Raw genomic sequence first — 14,906 nt, 5'->3', positions numbered from 1 at the left:
TGCGTTTCCATAGCAATGGGAGAAGTGGTTCTGCTTTCCAATTGAGGGAAAGACCCTGAACCAGGTGACCTGTCTTCAATGAGCCAGGTGCCTGCTGTTCAAATCTATATAGGCATTAAACAAATCAGCTTATGAGGAAACTAAATGGTAGGCTTTTTCAGGTGAAGGGGATGGTACTTGTTTGTAAAGTACAAGTAAATATGTATATGCCAGATTGCTATTTTACAGCCTTTAAGTCTTTTATTCAAGGCCATTTGCAACTTTTACAGTTATTTAAACCCAACTAAAAATGGTTATGCTTTTGTTAACCATATTTAATAAAAAAAAAAAAAAAAACAGAACTTGAATAATGTTTTTCTTTTACTCATGGACACTGTTGAAGCAGTTAGGCTCTTTTATCTCTTAAATCACATCTGTCTGTGTGGAAAATTTCTTCCAGCAGTGGACGTTAAAAGAATAGGCAGGTCAGGATTGTCTTAACACTAATTATTCATGTGTTATTAAATACCAAATATAAGCTATCATTACTATATGAAAAATCTCCCTTTTTAGTATGCAAAATTAAATAGTGCAGCTTATACTGATATAAAAGTAATCTACTAAGTGCAGTAGATATACTTTAATTTTACCACAGGGTTATTTAATTGCAGGAGCCCAGCAGTAGGATTCAGTGAAGTAATTTCCCTTCTTGTCATGCAGTAAGACAATCCTGAGATCATTTGGATCCACTAGGAAACATTTACAGTTTGAGATTTGCAAATTGGAATGAAAATGTCCACTTCCTAATTCTATTTCTTTAAGTAAAATTCCCCAAAGACTTCATGATTAGTGTTTTGTGCCTGTATCCAACCGCATTTGTAAGCTAACAGTATTGCTTTGTTGATGCTCCCGGCTGTTTTTAAGGTAAATTCCAAAGCACTAATTTGAATATGCCGTAGAAACATGCCTGGAAAAAATTGAAACATGTATATGAACGTATATTATTTTAATTAGCTAGGGCTTGTTTTTCTAAGGTCAACTCCTGCTGCCGAATGATTAGAAAATTGTTTCCAGTTGTAAAAATGTGATTTCCTTTCTCTCTCTTTCTCTTTTGGCAGTTGTATCAGACAGACCTCCTCCTGTTATTAAACAGGGCCCTGTGAACCAGACTGTGGCTGTGGATGGTACTATAGTGCTCAACTGTTTGGCTACTGGCACTCCACCTCCCACCATCTTGTGGAGGAAAGATGGGGTGCTTGTCTCTACCCATGATTCCCGTGTCAAACAGCAGGAGACGGGAGCCCTCCAAATCCGATATGCCAAGGTACAAGCACCTCACATCAGCCACATTGCCCCAGGCTTTCAGCACTTAATCTCCTTGTGGTGCATTAATTAAATGTTAATTAGCTGTATTAACGTTTTAAATTATGGAAATAACCCCTTCGGATCCTGTTGTCATTCCATATTCATAAAAATAAATACAATTATATGTAAAAAATAATAATAATAATCAGTCCCTATTGGCAATAACTACTACAAGACATAATATATATATATATTTTCACAGCAATATTTTTGTCCAGGTTACTTGTTATCGTCAGATTAGTAGACTGATAAACGCAGAAATACAGTAGTCACATTTCCACAGACCATTCTTTTGAGAAAATAATGCTAGGTTTGAATACGCAAAGGGAATATAACATGGTCTGTCATTGATATTCTTACAGTTTTCAGATCGTCCTAAAGGAATAAAAAAAAGAGCTAACTTTTGGTCTATGCATGGATTCTGCAATATCATTATACAAATAAGATTTTGGCATTATTTTACATTAATGCTTTCCCCTTGAGACCTGTCTGCAACAACAAAAGAAAAAAATGACTCCCATGTGAAATACTGTAACAGCTGTTTACAGAAGAGTAACTTCAAAGAGCTGTCAGCAGCAGTCCCTTTGTTAGTAGGATGTCTGAAGTGTGGCGAGTTCAAGCTGTCAAAAATCACAATGAGTTGCTTCCTGACAACACCAAAAGTTAGTTGTTGTGGACTGAGAAGGCTATTCCAACAGAATAAATTAAAAAAAAAAAAAAAAAACTAGCCATTTATTTTAATTAGCCAGAACATTTCTCATTTTAAACTTCCAATACTTTCTGAGTGTCATTTTTACACAGCATGTTTAACTTTCAGATTTAACCATAACAAATGTTTTGGAAATTGAGCATCCTTCAAGCAGGATTCCTGTGTGAAAATATATCAGCATCTTTAGTTACACAAATGTGTTTCATATGTTATCAGGGTTTGACAACATGTGCTCAGTGACAATGTTATATATATATATATATATATATATATATATATATATATATATATATATATATATATATATATATATATATATAGACTGGAATGAGTAGTTTAATATTTTATTTATATTGGGGTGCAGCGAAGCATTTTATTTTACCAGTTTGTAGTTGTTTATTCACATCTTCAAGCTTACTAACATATTACAACACTTCCCATATGTTTCCAGTTAAACTGACAGGATTCAGACTAATGTTTATTTGTATAAAATGTGATTAAAAGTGTCATGATTGGTTGCATCGTGGTTACATCATACGTCAGCTATTGAAAGGGAAAATGTTCCATAAAAGAATAGGTAAGGAAGCAATGGTTGAATTAATCAATTGGACAATATGGACCAGTTTTCTAAAATCTGCTATATAGCCTATATATTCATAGTAGGTCCACATCCCATAATCTTTTATTTTTTTTATTTTTGTCCTGGCTTTCATACCCTGTAATTCCCTAAAATCCCCCTAAACAAGGTCTGTGTTGAGCATTGTGTAGAGGACCTCCTGTTTGGAGAGGCTTAGGGCTAGAGTGGCTTCACAGTGAGAGCCTGTAAATGCCTGCTTCTCAGTCCGCAGGGACTCTCTGGATCAGCAGTGCCCTTCACAGCAAGGAAAAGTGTGATACAGAATAAAAAGACATTAGGCTGACTTGTGATTCTGTACTGGCATTCAGAACTGGGGTGTATGATAAAAAAAATATACTTTTTTTATCAGAAAAAGTTGCTACTGGCGCTTTTTGAGGACACAGCAACACATAGTAATAACATGTATGTATAATGGCTATGACACAAACATCCTAATCAAATACCATAATTTACATTTTGAAGCTGGGGGAGGTCTTTCTGTTGGATTGTTATAATAGTATGTACTGTACATGCATAACCCTCAACCAAAGTGTATGTGAAGGGATTACTTTAGATTTTACTTTAGACTAATGAAAACAAAAGCTATATATTGAGTCAGTTTGACTGCTGAAAACATGTACACCTATAAGCAATGCTAAAATGTCCAGGACTTCCTGATCTTTCCCAAATGTTTGCCATGAGTAACTGATCTGGAAACTAAGCTTCTCAAGGGTGTGTTTGGTTCCTAGTCTTATGGTCATACTGGTGCTCAGTGTAAACTCCTGCAAGGCAGCCACCCACCCTCTCACAGCATGAAAGCTAATCTGTTGAGACAGACAACAGACAAGCTCCATAAACCAGCTGCATCTCGACTGAATGTTAAAATTCTTTTTTTATGAATACATGAGGATAGCTTCACATTATCACACGGCCATATTTTAAACTTAAAATAAATTTGAGGATTATCGTCCTTCGGATGAGACGTAAACCTGAGGTCCTATTGTAAGTGACACTACAGCAGCACTTGTTGAAGCATAGTTCACCCCCTAGTCTCTAAATGTCTTTGGATAAAAGCATCTGCTAAATGACTGAATAATAATGACTAAATGTTATTATTATTATTATTATTATTATTATTATTATTATTATTATTATTATTATTATTATTATTATTATCTCCTCCTTAAAACCCATTGTTGAGAAAACCCACTGCTGCATTTTATGAAGGACCTTTGTAGTAATCTGTTGCTGTCTTCTGTCAGCCCCTTATTCAATCCAAACTATATAAATATGTACAGCTATGATATACTGGTACTGCTTGAATTATAGAAAATATACAAAAATATATATCCATCGCCAGTATATGCTGCAGATTCCTCATATGAAGTGTGACAGAGATAAAAAAATAATAATAATAACTTGACTTGCTGTGTTTTTTTTTCTGCAAGCTAAATACATTTTTAATGATATTGAATTGTGAAAGATCATAAACGTAATCAAATACATTATCGTTTATATTTATTTGTCACTAAAATATCCCATTTGTTTTGCTTTAGCACAGAACAACTTGACCAGCTGCCACAAGCCAACTCTATATTGAGGCTCAAAATCTGTACTGTTGTTCTACAAGTAGAACAAGCTGAGGGAGCATCAGATGCTTGATTAACTATACCATTTTCTTGGATATAACATTATATTCATGAACGTAATGTGCTTGGGGAATGTTACATCCTACAAAATGAGTCGGGGGAAAGGTCTCAAATTAGTTTGCATTCATAAAATATTCTGTCCATTTGACTGTGAAATTCAGCCACTTGCTGTTTGACTGGGAGTGATAACATGATTACTAACCTTGGATCTTGCCTGTTTTAGAATGTTAATAAAGAGGGCTGCTGTGCTATCCATATTCATGGATTATAAATGGAACTGTAATTGCTTTTCCAGCCCACTGAGAGTCCAACCATTCCAACTATTTGTTTCTGCTTTTCTCTCACAGTTGGGTGACACAGGCATGTACACCTGCATTGCTTCCACTCCAAGTGGAGAAGCTACATGGAGAGCCTACCTTGAAGTTCAAGGTAAATCAATGAGGGATGCTCTGCATGGTTAACATTTGCAATACAATGAGAAAGATTCAACCTGTAATTGCATCCTGGGAGCTTTCTGAATTGGCACTGGCCAAACACAAAATACCAATTGAAATACAAATAAAAATCATAACAGATTTTTGTATTTCTCTCCCTTGTGGTTTCTGCTTGAAAAGAATTTGGGGTTCCAGTACAGCCAGCAAGACCCACAGACCCGAATTTAATTCCAAGTGCACCTTCAAAACCTGAGGTAACTGATGTCAGCCGGGCTATGGTAACGCTGTCATGGCAACCAAACTTAAATTCAGGAGCCACCCCAACTTCTTACATCATTGAGGCTTTCAGGTAAGGATGAAACTTACAACCATAAATAACATCTGTTGTGTGTACATACAGTATATAATAAGAATAGTGCAAAAAAGGGTCTAGATTATGGGATTTGGGACCAGCATTTTTGGATGTGTTTGGAGACAAACAAGGGCATAGGTTTCTTGTTTCTACACATAACGTTATTTAAATGTTGCTAGTACTTATCCACTACCCTTTAGGAGGCCCGATGAGTTTATTTGTTTAGTATACACAGTATTAATTGCATTTTGAAACCTTTTCTACAGCCATGCATCTGGGAGCAGCTGGCAAACTGTAGCCGAGCATGTGAAGACAGAGACATACACTTTGAAAGGATTGAAACCCAGTGCTGTATATCTCTTTCTTGTGAGAGCTGTAAATGCTTATGGACTTAGTGATCCAAGTCCAATAGCTGATCCAGTTAAAACTCAAGGTAGGGACAATGTATCTAATAAAACTGTGATAACTTGTTACTGTCATATTTGTCTGCTTCACAGTATCTGAGCGTCCTGTCTCGAACAGGCACCAAATGCAACTAGGCTTTCTTTATTTAAGAGGCTCTTTTAATGTTTTTGCTGGCAGATATTCCACCTACAAGTCAGGGAGTGGATCACAAACAAATCCAAAGGGAGCTAGGGGATGTCATTATCCATCTCCACAACCCCACCATCCTGTCTTCCTCCTCGGTCAAGATTCAGTGGACAGTAAGTAGTCCTGTGTATATAAGTATAATGGATGTAGAACATAAAACTGACTTGGCAGCTACAAAGCTGTCTGTTGAAACCATAAAGCAAGCCATGTGTTATAAGTCTGAGTTGTTCCAGGAGCTGTAAACAGGAACACATTTGTTGAATTTTGGGTTAATGATTTCCTTTGGGAATAGAAGGGGGTACTAACGCCCATAGGTATGCATCACCCATGAATGAACTTAAAGGTGCCTGCCTACATTTTGTGGTGTGTTAAAGGGAAGTAGAGAGATAAAGCAGAAACATCTGTATTAAATGTACACCCCTGTTTGTCAAAGTATCTTCACTTATCACAAGGACAAATTCATTTTACTTTCTATACTGAAGACACAGAATATAGGATGCTTGATGGGAGAAACATTCTTATTTTACTGTTTACAAAAACCGAAGATACCAGATGTTTTTACAGCTAAGGGAAATAAAATGTTCATTTTATAGACTTACACATTTTGTCCCTAATACTATGCAAATATATCCCCGCTTTGTCAAGGCTTGTAAATTGACAGCAAGTAGATGTCTAACCAATTGCAGACATTTCCAGAACACTTTGATATGATCTCATAGCTGGGGTTCTTAATAAACATATTGCTGTGAAAAGTAACTGAACCGGGAAACAGTCACAGAGAGCAATTTCACAGTTTTTAGGGGGATAATGCGTATACCGTAATATTCTGCTTTATGCAAGGCATTTTGTGTGTAATTTCAGATGTTGTCCTGATTTAAAGGTTGAAGCCCAACATTTCTAAAGCTGTAGTGGTTGCAGTTCAGCTTTATTCCAAGGGAACCTTTCTAACATGTTTTATATCCTGACATTTGTGTTATAAAATATGAAATTGTTAGGGATATTATTTTGTAAGTTTTTCCTAAAATTGTCAGCCTATAGCAAAAGTTCTCCAGTCAGGCATGTTTGATTTGACTACTTTTTACTCGGGTAGTAAAAATACGATTAAGCAACTACTGCACATTTTTTGCTTTGGGGCAACAAATCAATGCAGGTAACATGACTTTAAAAGGTACTCTCAGATAAGGAAGTATATAAATGCTTATGTGCCAAGCTTGTTGTGTAGATTTCATTTTTAGTGTTAAAAGACCCATTTGTGGAAGGCTGCAGTTTTTCAGGTAGGATTTGGGGGAATTTATTTTTACATGTTTAAAGCAGAAATCAAAAACCTGCAGCTGAAGACAGTGATACATTTGAAAGCTTTGTATGTGGACCTGCAGTATCAAATGTTTTTTGCTTTGTAGGTGGAACAGCAAACTCAGTATATCCAGGGATATAAAATCCTGTACAGATCCAATTCAGATGGTCAGGGGAAATCAGACTGGTCTGTCTTTGAAGTGAAGACCCCGGCTGAGGACAACACTGTCATCCCTCAGCTGAAGAAAGGAGTCCCCTATGAGTTCAAAGCCCGCCCTTTCTTCAATGAGTTTCAGGGGGCTGACAGTGAGGTGAAATATGCAAAAACCTTTGAAGAAGGTACGCATTTTGCTTCTTAAGATCCTAAATGCAAGATGATGGCATCTTAAAATAACAGCATTATTTGTATCAAGATACAAATTGCCATTTAAATAATTAAATTAGTCGCATTTGTGTACCAAGGTTATAAGAACTAACATCTCTAACACAGCATGCAGTGCTCTTTAGTTTTAGTGCCCAAGTCCTAATTAAATATTCTTCAGTGCAGCATTTTAACTGGGAAGTAGTGATCCGAAGCCCAGAAAACACACACCTCTTGGAATTAACATTCTGTTCTGAAGTTATCATCCTCTGGAATTTTTCTTTTGAAAGACAACTTGTTTATTACAACAGCTTATTTACAGCACTGCTTTTTCCATCCAGCTGAAGAACGGCTTGCAGTCCAAAAGCATCCTGATATAATTGACTTATGTATCAATTATAAATATCTATATAAGGAGGTGGTTGTTATCAATATGCTGTCACTGTTTCCCTCTCTGAGCAGCTCCCAGTGCTCCTCCCCAGAGTGTAACAGTAACAAAGAATGATGACAATGGGACAGCTATCCTGGTCTCCTGGCAACCGCCCCCAGAGGAGTACCAAAATGGAGTAGTGCAGGAGTACAAGGTAATGTGTGCCTTTTCACACAGCAGGCAGTGATGATGATTGAGATTAACATGGATAACCAGCACCATCTGCTGGCTGAGATTGATGCTATAAACCTGGCATAGCAGCTAGCATGATTTTCTTTCTATTAAAAACAGTGTTTTCCTGTTTTACCTTTATTTCTGCTAATAGATGGGATTTGTGTATCAAGTGGAATCATGCTGAAAGTGGATATAGTCACACAAGCAAAAGAAGCCTGAAAAATATTTTTAGTGCCCAAATATCACAAAAAAAACACCTCACTGATTGAAATGTTTTTCATTGTGACAAAAAATGAATTTTATTAAAGCTCAAGAATAAAGAGGAAAGGATTTCAATTTAGTTTGGAATCTAACAAAGAGACTAATATTGGTCATAAAACAGAAGTGAATTGCAGTAAACGACGAAGGCATTGTTCTTTTCATTTTAGGAATTCGATTGTCCCTGCTGTGAAGCATATCATAAAGTTGAAATAAAGCTTAATTGAATTATTGGCTTGTGATTTCTTAATAAGGAATTATTATTATTATTATTATTATTATTATTATTATTATTATTATTATTATTATTATTAGTAGTAGTAGTAGTAGTAGTAGTCGTAGTAGTCGTAGTAGTAGTATTTATTTCTTAGCAGACGCCCTTATCTAGGACAACTTACAGCTGTTACAAAATATCACATTACAGATAAAATAAGAGAATATAAATAGAGTAAATAATTAAGTTTGAGAGTGATTTCAACTAAGAGCAGTTAAAGAGTAAAAATATTTGTTTATAAGAGTAAATTCCATTAAGAGCAAATAGTAAGTACAGTAAATGGATAAGAACGATTTCAAGTAAGTCAATTACAAAAAACATGAATACGGTTACCTTTAGGAGTAAAATCAAGTATGATATAGAAGATATAATTATAATTAAAAGCAGTAGCAGAATACAGCAAAGTGTGGAGCAGTTAAGTACAAGTATTGATACAATTGGGTGCCATATAGTCCAGTATAGTCGAGAGTTGTGAGGTTTACAGATGCTGTCTGAACAGGTGTGTCTTGAGGAAAATAATATGAATGCATCTCTTTTGTAAAATATTAGATTATTAAAAAAAAAAAAAATGCTAGTTAATATTATTGAACATTGGCGTAATAGATCTATGGGACTGATCTATTTTACTTCAGTCAGAATTCATGGATAATACATTTAGCACAGGACAAGTTGCCTAGTTAAATACGATCAGAAACAAACCTACTACACAAATAATAACTCTCACAATATCAAAGTCTTTACGCCAAAGAGCAATGCACTGTTTATTATGACAGAACAGAACCAGTAACAAACACATTGATTGTTTCTACTTTTGTAACATTAGCAGTTTTATTTTTTCTTTCATAGAAAAAAGGTGCACACACCATTCACACTTTGGAGTAAAGACTTTGTTAGAATAGAAAAAAGTAAAACCTCAGTTTAAGCAGTATATTAAACTTGTATCCATGCGCTAAATATCAGTCCTATGAGAAAACAAAATGTTCAATGTGACTTTTGATTTAGACATTTGTTACCCAGCAACCACTAAAGCAGACCTAAAGCAGTGCACAGCAACCTCTAATACTGTGAAATATTTTTTAGATATGCAAATAGTTGTATAGACACAGCATTGCAGGTTTGCCCTTTCATGAAACTAAATTCCTAATATATTGTGAGAATACTCTACTGTCATTTTCCAACATATTTTGTTCTTCACAAAAGTAAAAAAAAAATCATTTGTATACTGTAGCATATTTGTGAACTATTTTGTTTTATACATTTCTTTTTCAAAACAGAAATACACAACCCAACAAGAACAACATAAAACAAAAGCACAACTCAAAAGAAAAACAGAAAAGTGGGGTGTCAAAGAAATGTACATCAAAACATCAGCAGGGATCTGCAACATACTAAATAAACACATTTCTAACGGTGGTGTTGTATAGCATATTGACATGTCTCATAAATAGATTCTTGTTTTTTGTTCTTGTTTCAAAAACAATTTAACAGCCCTTTCTCACAATACAGTGTCTCTGGAATGAGCTTTCAGTTTGTACTTGTAGTTTAGTCCATGAAGTGATGGTTTTGAAAACCTCAGTAATATGTGTACACCCACAAAGGCTTTTTTTGTCAGTCTGCCTTTCATTTTTGAAAGACCTTTTTTTAGAAGCATTCTTTTGTTTTTGCCACATCGCTGAAACTATACCATTCCAACCCACACAAATGGTTTTTGGTTATTATTTTTCACTCAAAGGTTCAAAACTTGCTTCTGGAGAAGACTGCTAAAACAAATAAGAGATTTCAATTATGTAAATGAAATGTCCTTTTGTTTGAATGCCACTGTCCTATAGGTGTCAAAAGAATCAGATTAGACAAAAGCCCTCAATAAAGGGAGGAAAATGTTCTGTGACTAACTAATGGTTAGACATTAGTAGAGCACAATAGTTATTCTTCTTGTTTCTGTTTAGATCTGGTGCCTTGGAAATGAAAGCCGCTACCACATAAACAAAACTGTGGATGGCTCGACTTTCTCTGTGGTCATCCCTAGCTTGTCCCCAGGAATCCGATACAGTGTGGAAGTAGCAGCTAGTACTGATGCAGGGCTGGGTGTGAAGAGCGAGTCGAGGTTTATCCAACTCGGTGAGTAATGGGTTGTTTTGAAATTAAAACTTCATGTATACCACGCTAGAACAATAGTTGCTGCCATATAGTAGGATACTATAACAGTGGTATTTAGAGTTGCATTTATATCATATTATTCACTTTAAAACAAAAAAACGTGTAAACTGAATGCAACACTTACTGAAAATACAGCAAATTTAAGATTAACAAAACAGAAATATTATGAAGAAGCTTATAAATCTGATAATGCATTTTGTAAATGCATTCCGTATACTAAAGGTTATGTTGTATTTTGGTAGGAAAAAAAAGTTATACTGAACCCCAGTATAATGTGTTATGAACTAGCTTACGATAAAAATGTTTATTATTCAATAATAAAAATAGAAAATCTCTCTCTCGCTCTCTCTCTCTGCCTCTGTATTTGTTGCCTGTGTAAGCAGTTCTGCTCAGTAACAACAACAATGGAACTAAATTAGTTTAATCAAGACATTTTTTTTAATATAGATGCGATGCGCCTGAGAATATTACTAAAATTTCTCAAATTAAAAATTCTTCTGCCTACTGGGCTTATCTTGTAAGTGTTGTGACAGCACATCACCTGTGTGCCTCAGGGCTGATATATAAATATATTTTTTTCTTTTGGAAAAACAATGAAAATAAGACATGATGTGGGGTTTCATTAGTGGATTGTATTTATTCTAGACAAATAACTTTCCTCGTACCAACTTGATGAGCTGGGAGAATAGTGCTTTTGGTCACATGTTGACTCTGGATTTAAAACTACGCTGTATATGAAAGCAAATTAGCAATGTAGCTGGTCACTGCTTTAGAATAACCATTACACAAAGCAGTGACACTAAATTAGATTCTTGCTGTAGAATCGCTATGGTTATTTTGTAGTACTGCAAAGTCACTGCATCCAAAGTACTTTTTACTAATACTTTTTTTGTAAGGGGCTGTTAAATTGACCAAATATTTTCTGTTGCCTTGCATTCAAAATTAAGTTATGCTTCACCAATTTCAGATTTGTTCACTCTCAGTAAAATTCTCTAAAATTGATTTATATTTTGTGTAATATGATATACATCATATTTATAATGTAAAACACCTTAAACCATTTTAATATTTAAACAAAAGCACCTAGTGTGACAAGACATGGTGTTTGTTGGTAGAACACAAGACTGCTTTGTAGAAGGTAACGTATAGTCCACACTATGACTGTATGTACTATATCATGAATACATCCATCGCCTTTCATAAGAAACAAAAATATAAATTCAAATTGAAGTATACTTCTAATAAATTAAAACCATAATGAAAAGAAAATCTGGCATAGCATTCCATCTGTGCATTAACATTTTACACTTCCAGCATTTCGTTTTAAGACTGGATGCATTAACATTTTACACTTCCAGCATTTCATTTTAAGACTGGATGCATTAACATTTTACACTTCCAGCATTTCGTTTTAAGACTGGATGCATTAACATTTTACATTTCCAGCATTTTGTTTTAAGACTGGATGCATTAACATTTTACACTTCCAGCATTTCGTTTTAAGACTGGATGCATTAACATTTTACATTTCCAGCATTTCGTTTTAAGACTGGATGCATTAACATTTTACATTTCCAGCATTTTGTTTTAAGACTGGATGCATTAACATTTTACATTTCCAGCATTTTGTTTTAAGACTGGATGCATTAACATTTTACATTTCCAGCATTTTGTTTTAAGACTGGATGCATTATAAGCTGTTTTAGGTCCACAGTAGGGGTGCTGTTATTTTACATTTATTTCTAAACCTAAGCGTTTTTCAAATCTTACAGGAAAAAGAAAAAGCTGCCTGGGCCTATAATGTGATAAAAGAGGGAGAATGAACACACCGAATGTAGTTTAAAATCCTTCTGAAGTAAATCCAAAGCATTTGTTGCTAGTTTGCTCCCCCATTGAGAAAATACAGTGAAATATAGAGAGGAATTATAATATATTAGTCACACTGTTTACCCAGCCCTTCTCTTTTCCTATCTGGATATTCGCAGTGGAGCCATATTGGTTGCTTTCCATAAAACTCTAGACAGCTCTAGACAGATGATTTCATGTTTGATTTAAAATATTAATAAAATTGTATATTACATATACAGACTATATTACATATACCTTAAGGTAGCTGATCAGGTAAAATGAAGTAACGAAGATTTAAAAAGGCAGTGTGGGAGCACTGTTGATTCATAATCAGATAGTTATTAACATGACATGTCAAGTGTTTCTTTAACGACGAGTATAATATATCAGAGAGTATGTATTTGAATCATGTTTAGTTGCTAGGTCTTTTTGTTTTTATTCATTATTTTAGTTTTTTGTTATTCTGCTGAAAGCTTCCAGAATTTTAAGCTCAGTGAATACCTCAGTAACATTATACCTCAGGATTATCATGTCGATCATTCACAGCAAAATCAATCTACCAACACTGTGTTGGATATGTAAAAAAAAAACAGTCATTATACAAATTTTAAAAAGTGTAGCTGAGTTACAAAATAGCATTGTAGTGACAGCAGAGGTGATTAATAATGTAATTAATTCTTAACCATCTTTGTTATTGCTTTCTATCTGGAAACAAAAGACATCATTGCTTGGGGGGAAAGCATTGTTGTGTGTTCTTTGATCTTTTGGTTTCCGTCCATTTTTAAACATGAAACTGGAACACTAAAAAAAAACCTGTTTGACCGTGGCCATGTGTAATGAGGATGTTACCTGCCTGGATCGTCACTGAATAATAACACAGAGCATTGGGTGTTGACACGCCGCACATGTGCACAGATAATAAACACACAGGTACTGCCACTAGGGTACCAGCAATGGTAGCCTTAGTGTCAGATTTAATAAAGAAAACAAAACAAAGCTAAAAATAAAAGTTTGCCACAAAAGGTGCCCCGCTCCAGGAACCTATTACACTACGAAACCCTCTCTATACTGATTGGGATCAACATCCCCTAAACCAGTGTTTCCCAACCCTGGTCCTGGGGACCCCCTGTGTCTGCTGGTTTTCACTCCGAGTTCTCAATTACTTACAGTAAGTGAACTGATAATTTGCTTAATTAGACTTTTGTAATTGTTTTCAGCTCTTAAACAGTTGCAGAGTTCAAGTTACTTATAAAATGTTATAGCTAACTGTCAAACCATGTCTTACTGATTTAAACAGTTTTGTTTATTTAAAAAAAAGAAAAGAGCCTTTATTTGCTTTGCTTTTTACTTTTTGTGAATTTAGTGTTCATGTAAGGTGGGGAACATTGGCACTCACTACAGTCCAGCATTGTGCTGGCATACCCCATGAGAATGTCCCTTCAAATCTCTGTAAGTGTACCTCAGTCCTGAACTGACCACCCCCTTCATTGTCCTGATAAAGACTGCCAATGTTTGTTTTTTTCGTGGACGATGATTTAAAGGTTCATATTTAACTTGTTCTGTCTTCTCTCTCCCCTCTTGATCATTAGACTCCTCAGGAAGAATCACTGCCAATACTGAAGAGTCTGTCAGTACTCTATCACAGCAGATATCCGACGTGGTAAAGCAGCCTGCGTTTATTGCTGGGATTGGAGCAGCCTGCTGGATTATCTTGATGGTTTTTAGCATCTGGCTGTACCGACATAGGAAGAAAAGGAGTGGCCTCAGTAGCAGTTATGCAGGGATAAGGAAAGGTAAATCATTTTAACATAGCAGACTTTGCTTTAGCATCTCAAAGGATTCCTGACACTTTTGTCAAGCTAAACCAGTTAGGCTTTGGCAGTTTTAAACTGCATAAATTGCAGAAAATGTACCTACTGAACTTCAATAATTTATGTTCATATTAAAAGCTAGCCTGTTTGGTCATTTGAATTTGGAACGCACATCAGTAGTACAAAGAAACCTAAGGAATTGTGAAATGAATAGTTTTATTTGTTTTCTATGGAAAACATTATTTGTTGTCTTGTTTTCAACAAAAGAAAAAATGCTAAACCGAGAATGTCCTGTAGGCTATTGAGAGAAGATTTGTATATTGTGATAATGCAATTGACTTCAGTTGATCATGCCAGAGTGTTGTTTGATACAATGTTTCACATACAGTACTATAGAGCTCCACCTTCAGTTCAAATAACTTGCTTTTTGCAGATTTCTCATCAAAAGGTTTGTCAAAAGAATTGTACTAGTTGATTTTTTTTAGATTTAGTATATATTGTATGATTAGGTGTTTTATAGTTATAAATAACGCATGCATTATCTTGTTATCAAGAGTTTCAGAATCTATGGGTATATGGAGGCATCTGTCCTTCTGTCTGTATGC

The 14,906-nt window shown here is 35.1% G+C and overlaps 1 protein-coding gene across 5 annotated transcripts in view; it reads left to right on the top strand.

Moving 5' to 3' along the window:
* The window catches only part of LOC117405462 (roundabout homolog 1-like), a 440,349-nt gene that overhangs the window by 405,936 nt on the left and 19,507 nt on the right, over positions 1-14,906 (top strand). For all 5 annotated transcript variants that reach the window (XM_059031316.1, XM_059031315.1, XM_059031313.1 and 2 more), the window contains 9 exons: positions 1,098-1,303; positions 4,666-4,747; positions 4,933-5,101; positions 5,371-5,537; positions 5,687-5,808; positions 7,096-7,327; positions 7,812-7,933; positions 10,432-10,603; positions 14,080-14,283. In XM_059031316.1, the coding sequence (XP_058887299.1) occupies positions 1,098-1,303; positions 4,666-4,747; positions 4,933-5,101; positions 5,371-5,537; positions 5,687-5,808; positions 7,096-7,327; positions 7,812-7,933; positions 10,432-10,603; positions 14,080-14,283 (1,476 nt within the window). The remainder of the gene's footprint in view (positions 1-1,097; positions 1,304-4,665; positions 4,748-4,932; positions 5,102-5,370; positions 5,538-5,686; positions 5,809-7,095; positions 7,328-7,811; positions 7,934-10,431; positions 10,604-14,079; positions 14,284-14,906) is intronic.

Source organism: Acipenser ruthenus, chromosome 9 (assembly GCF_902713425.1).
Source record: "Acipenser ruthenus chromosome 9, fAciRut3.2 maternal haplotype, whole genome shotgun sequence".
Lineage (NCBI taxonomy): Eukaryota > Metazoa > Chordata > Actinopteri > Acipenseriformes > Acipenseridae > Acipenser > Acipenser ruthenus.
The sequence above is the reverse complement of the archived record's forward strand: the minus strand, read 5'-3'. Positions and strand labels throughout refer to the sequence as shown.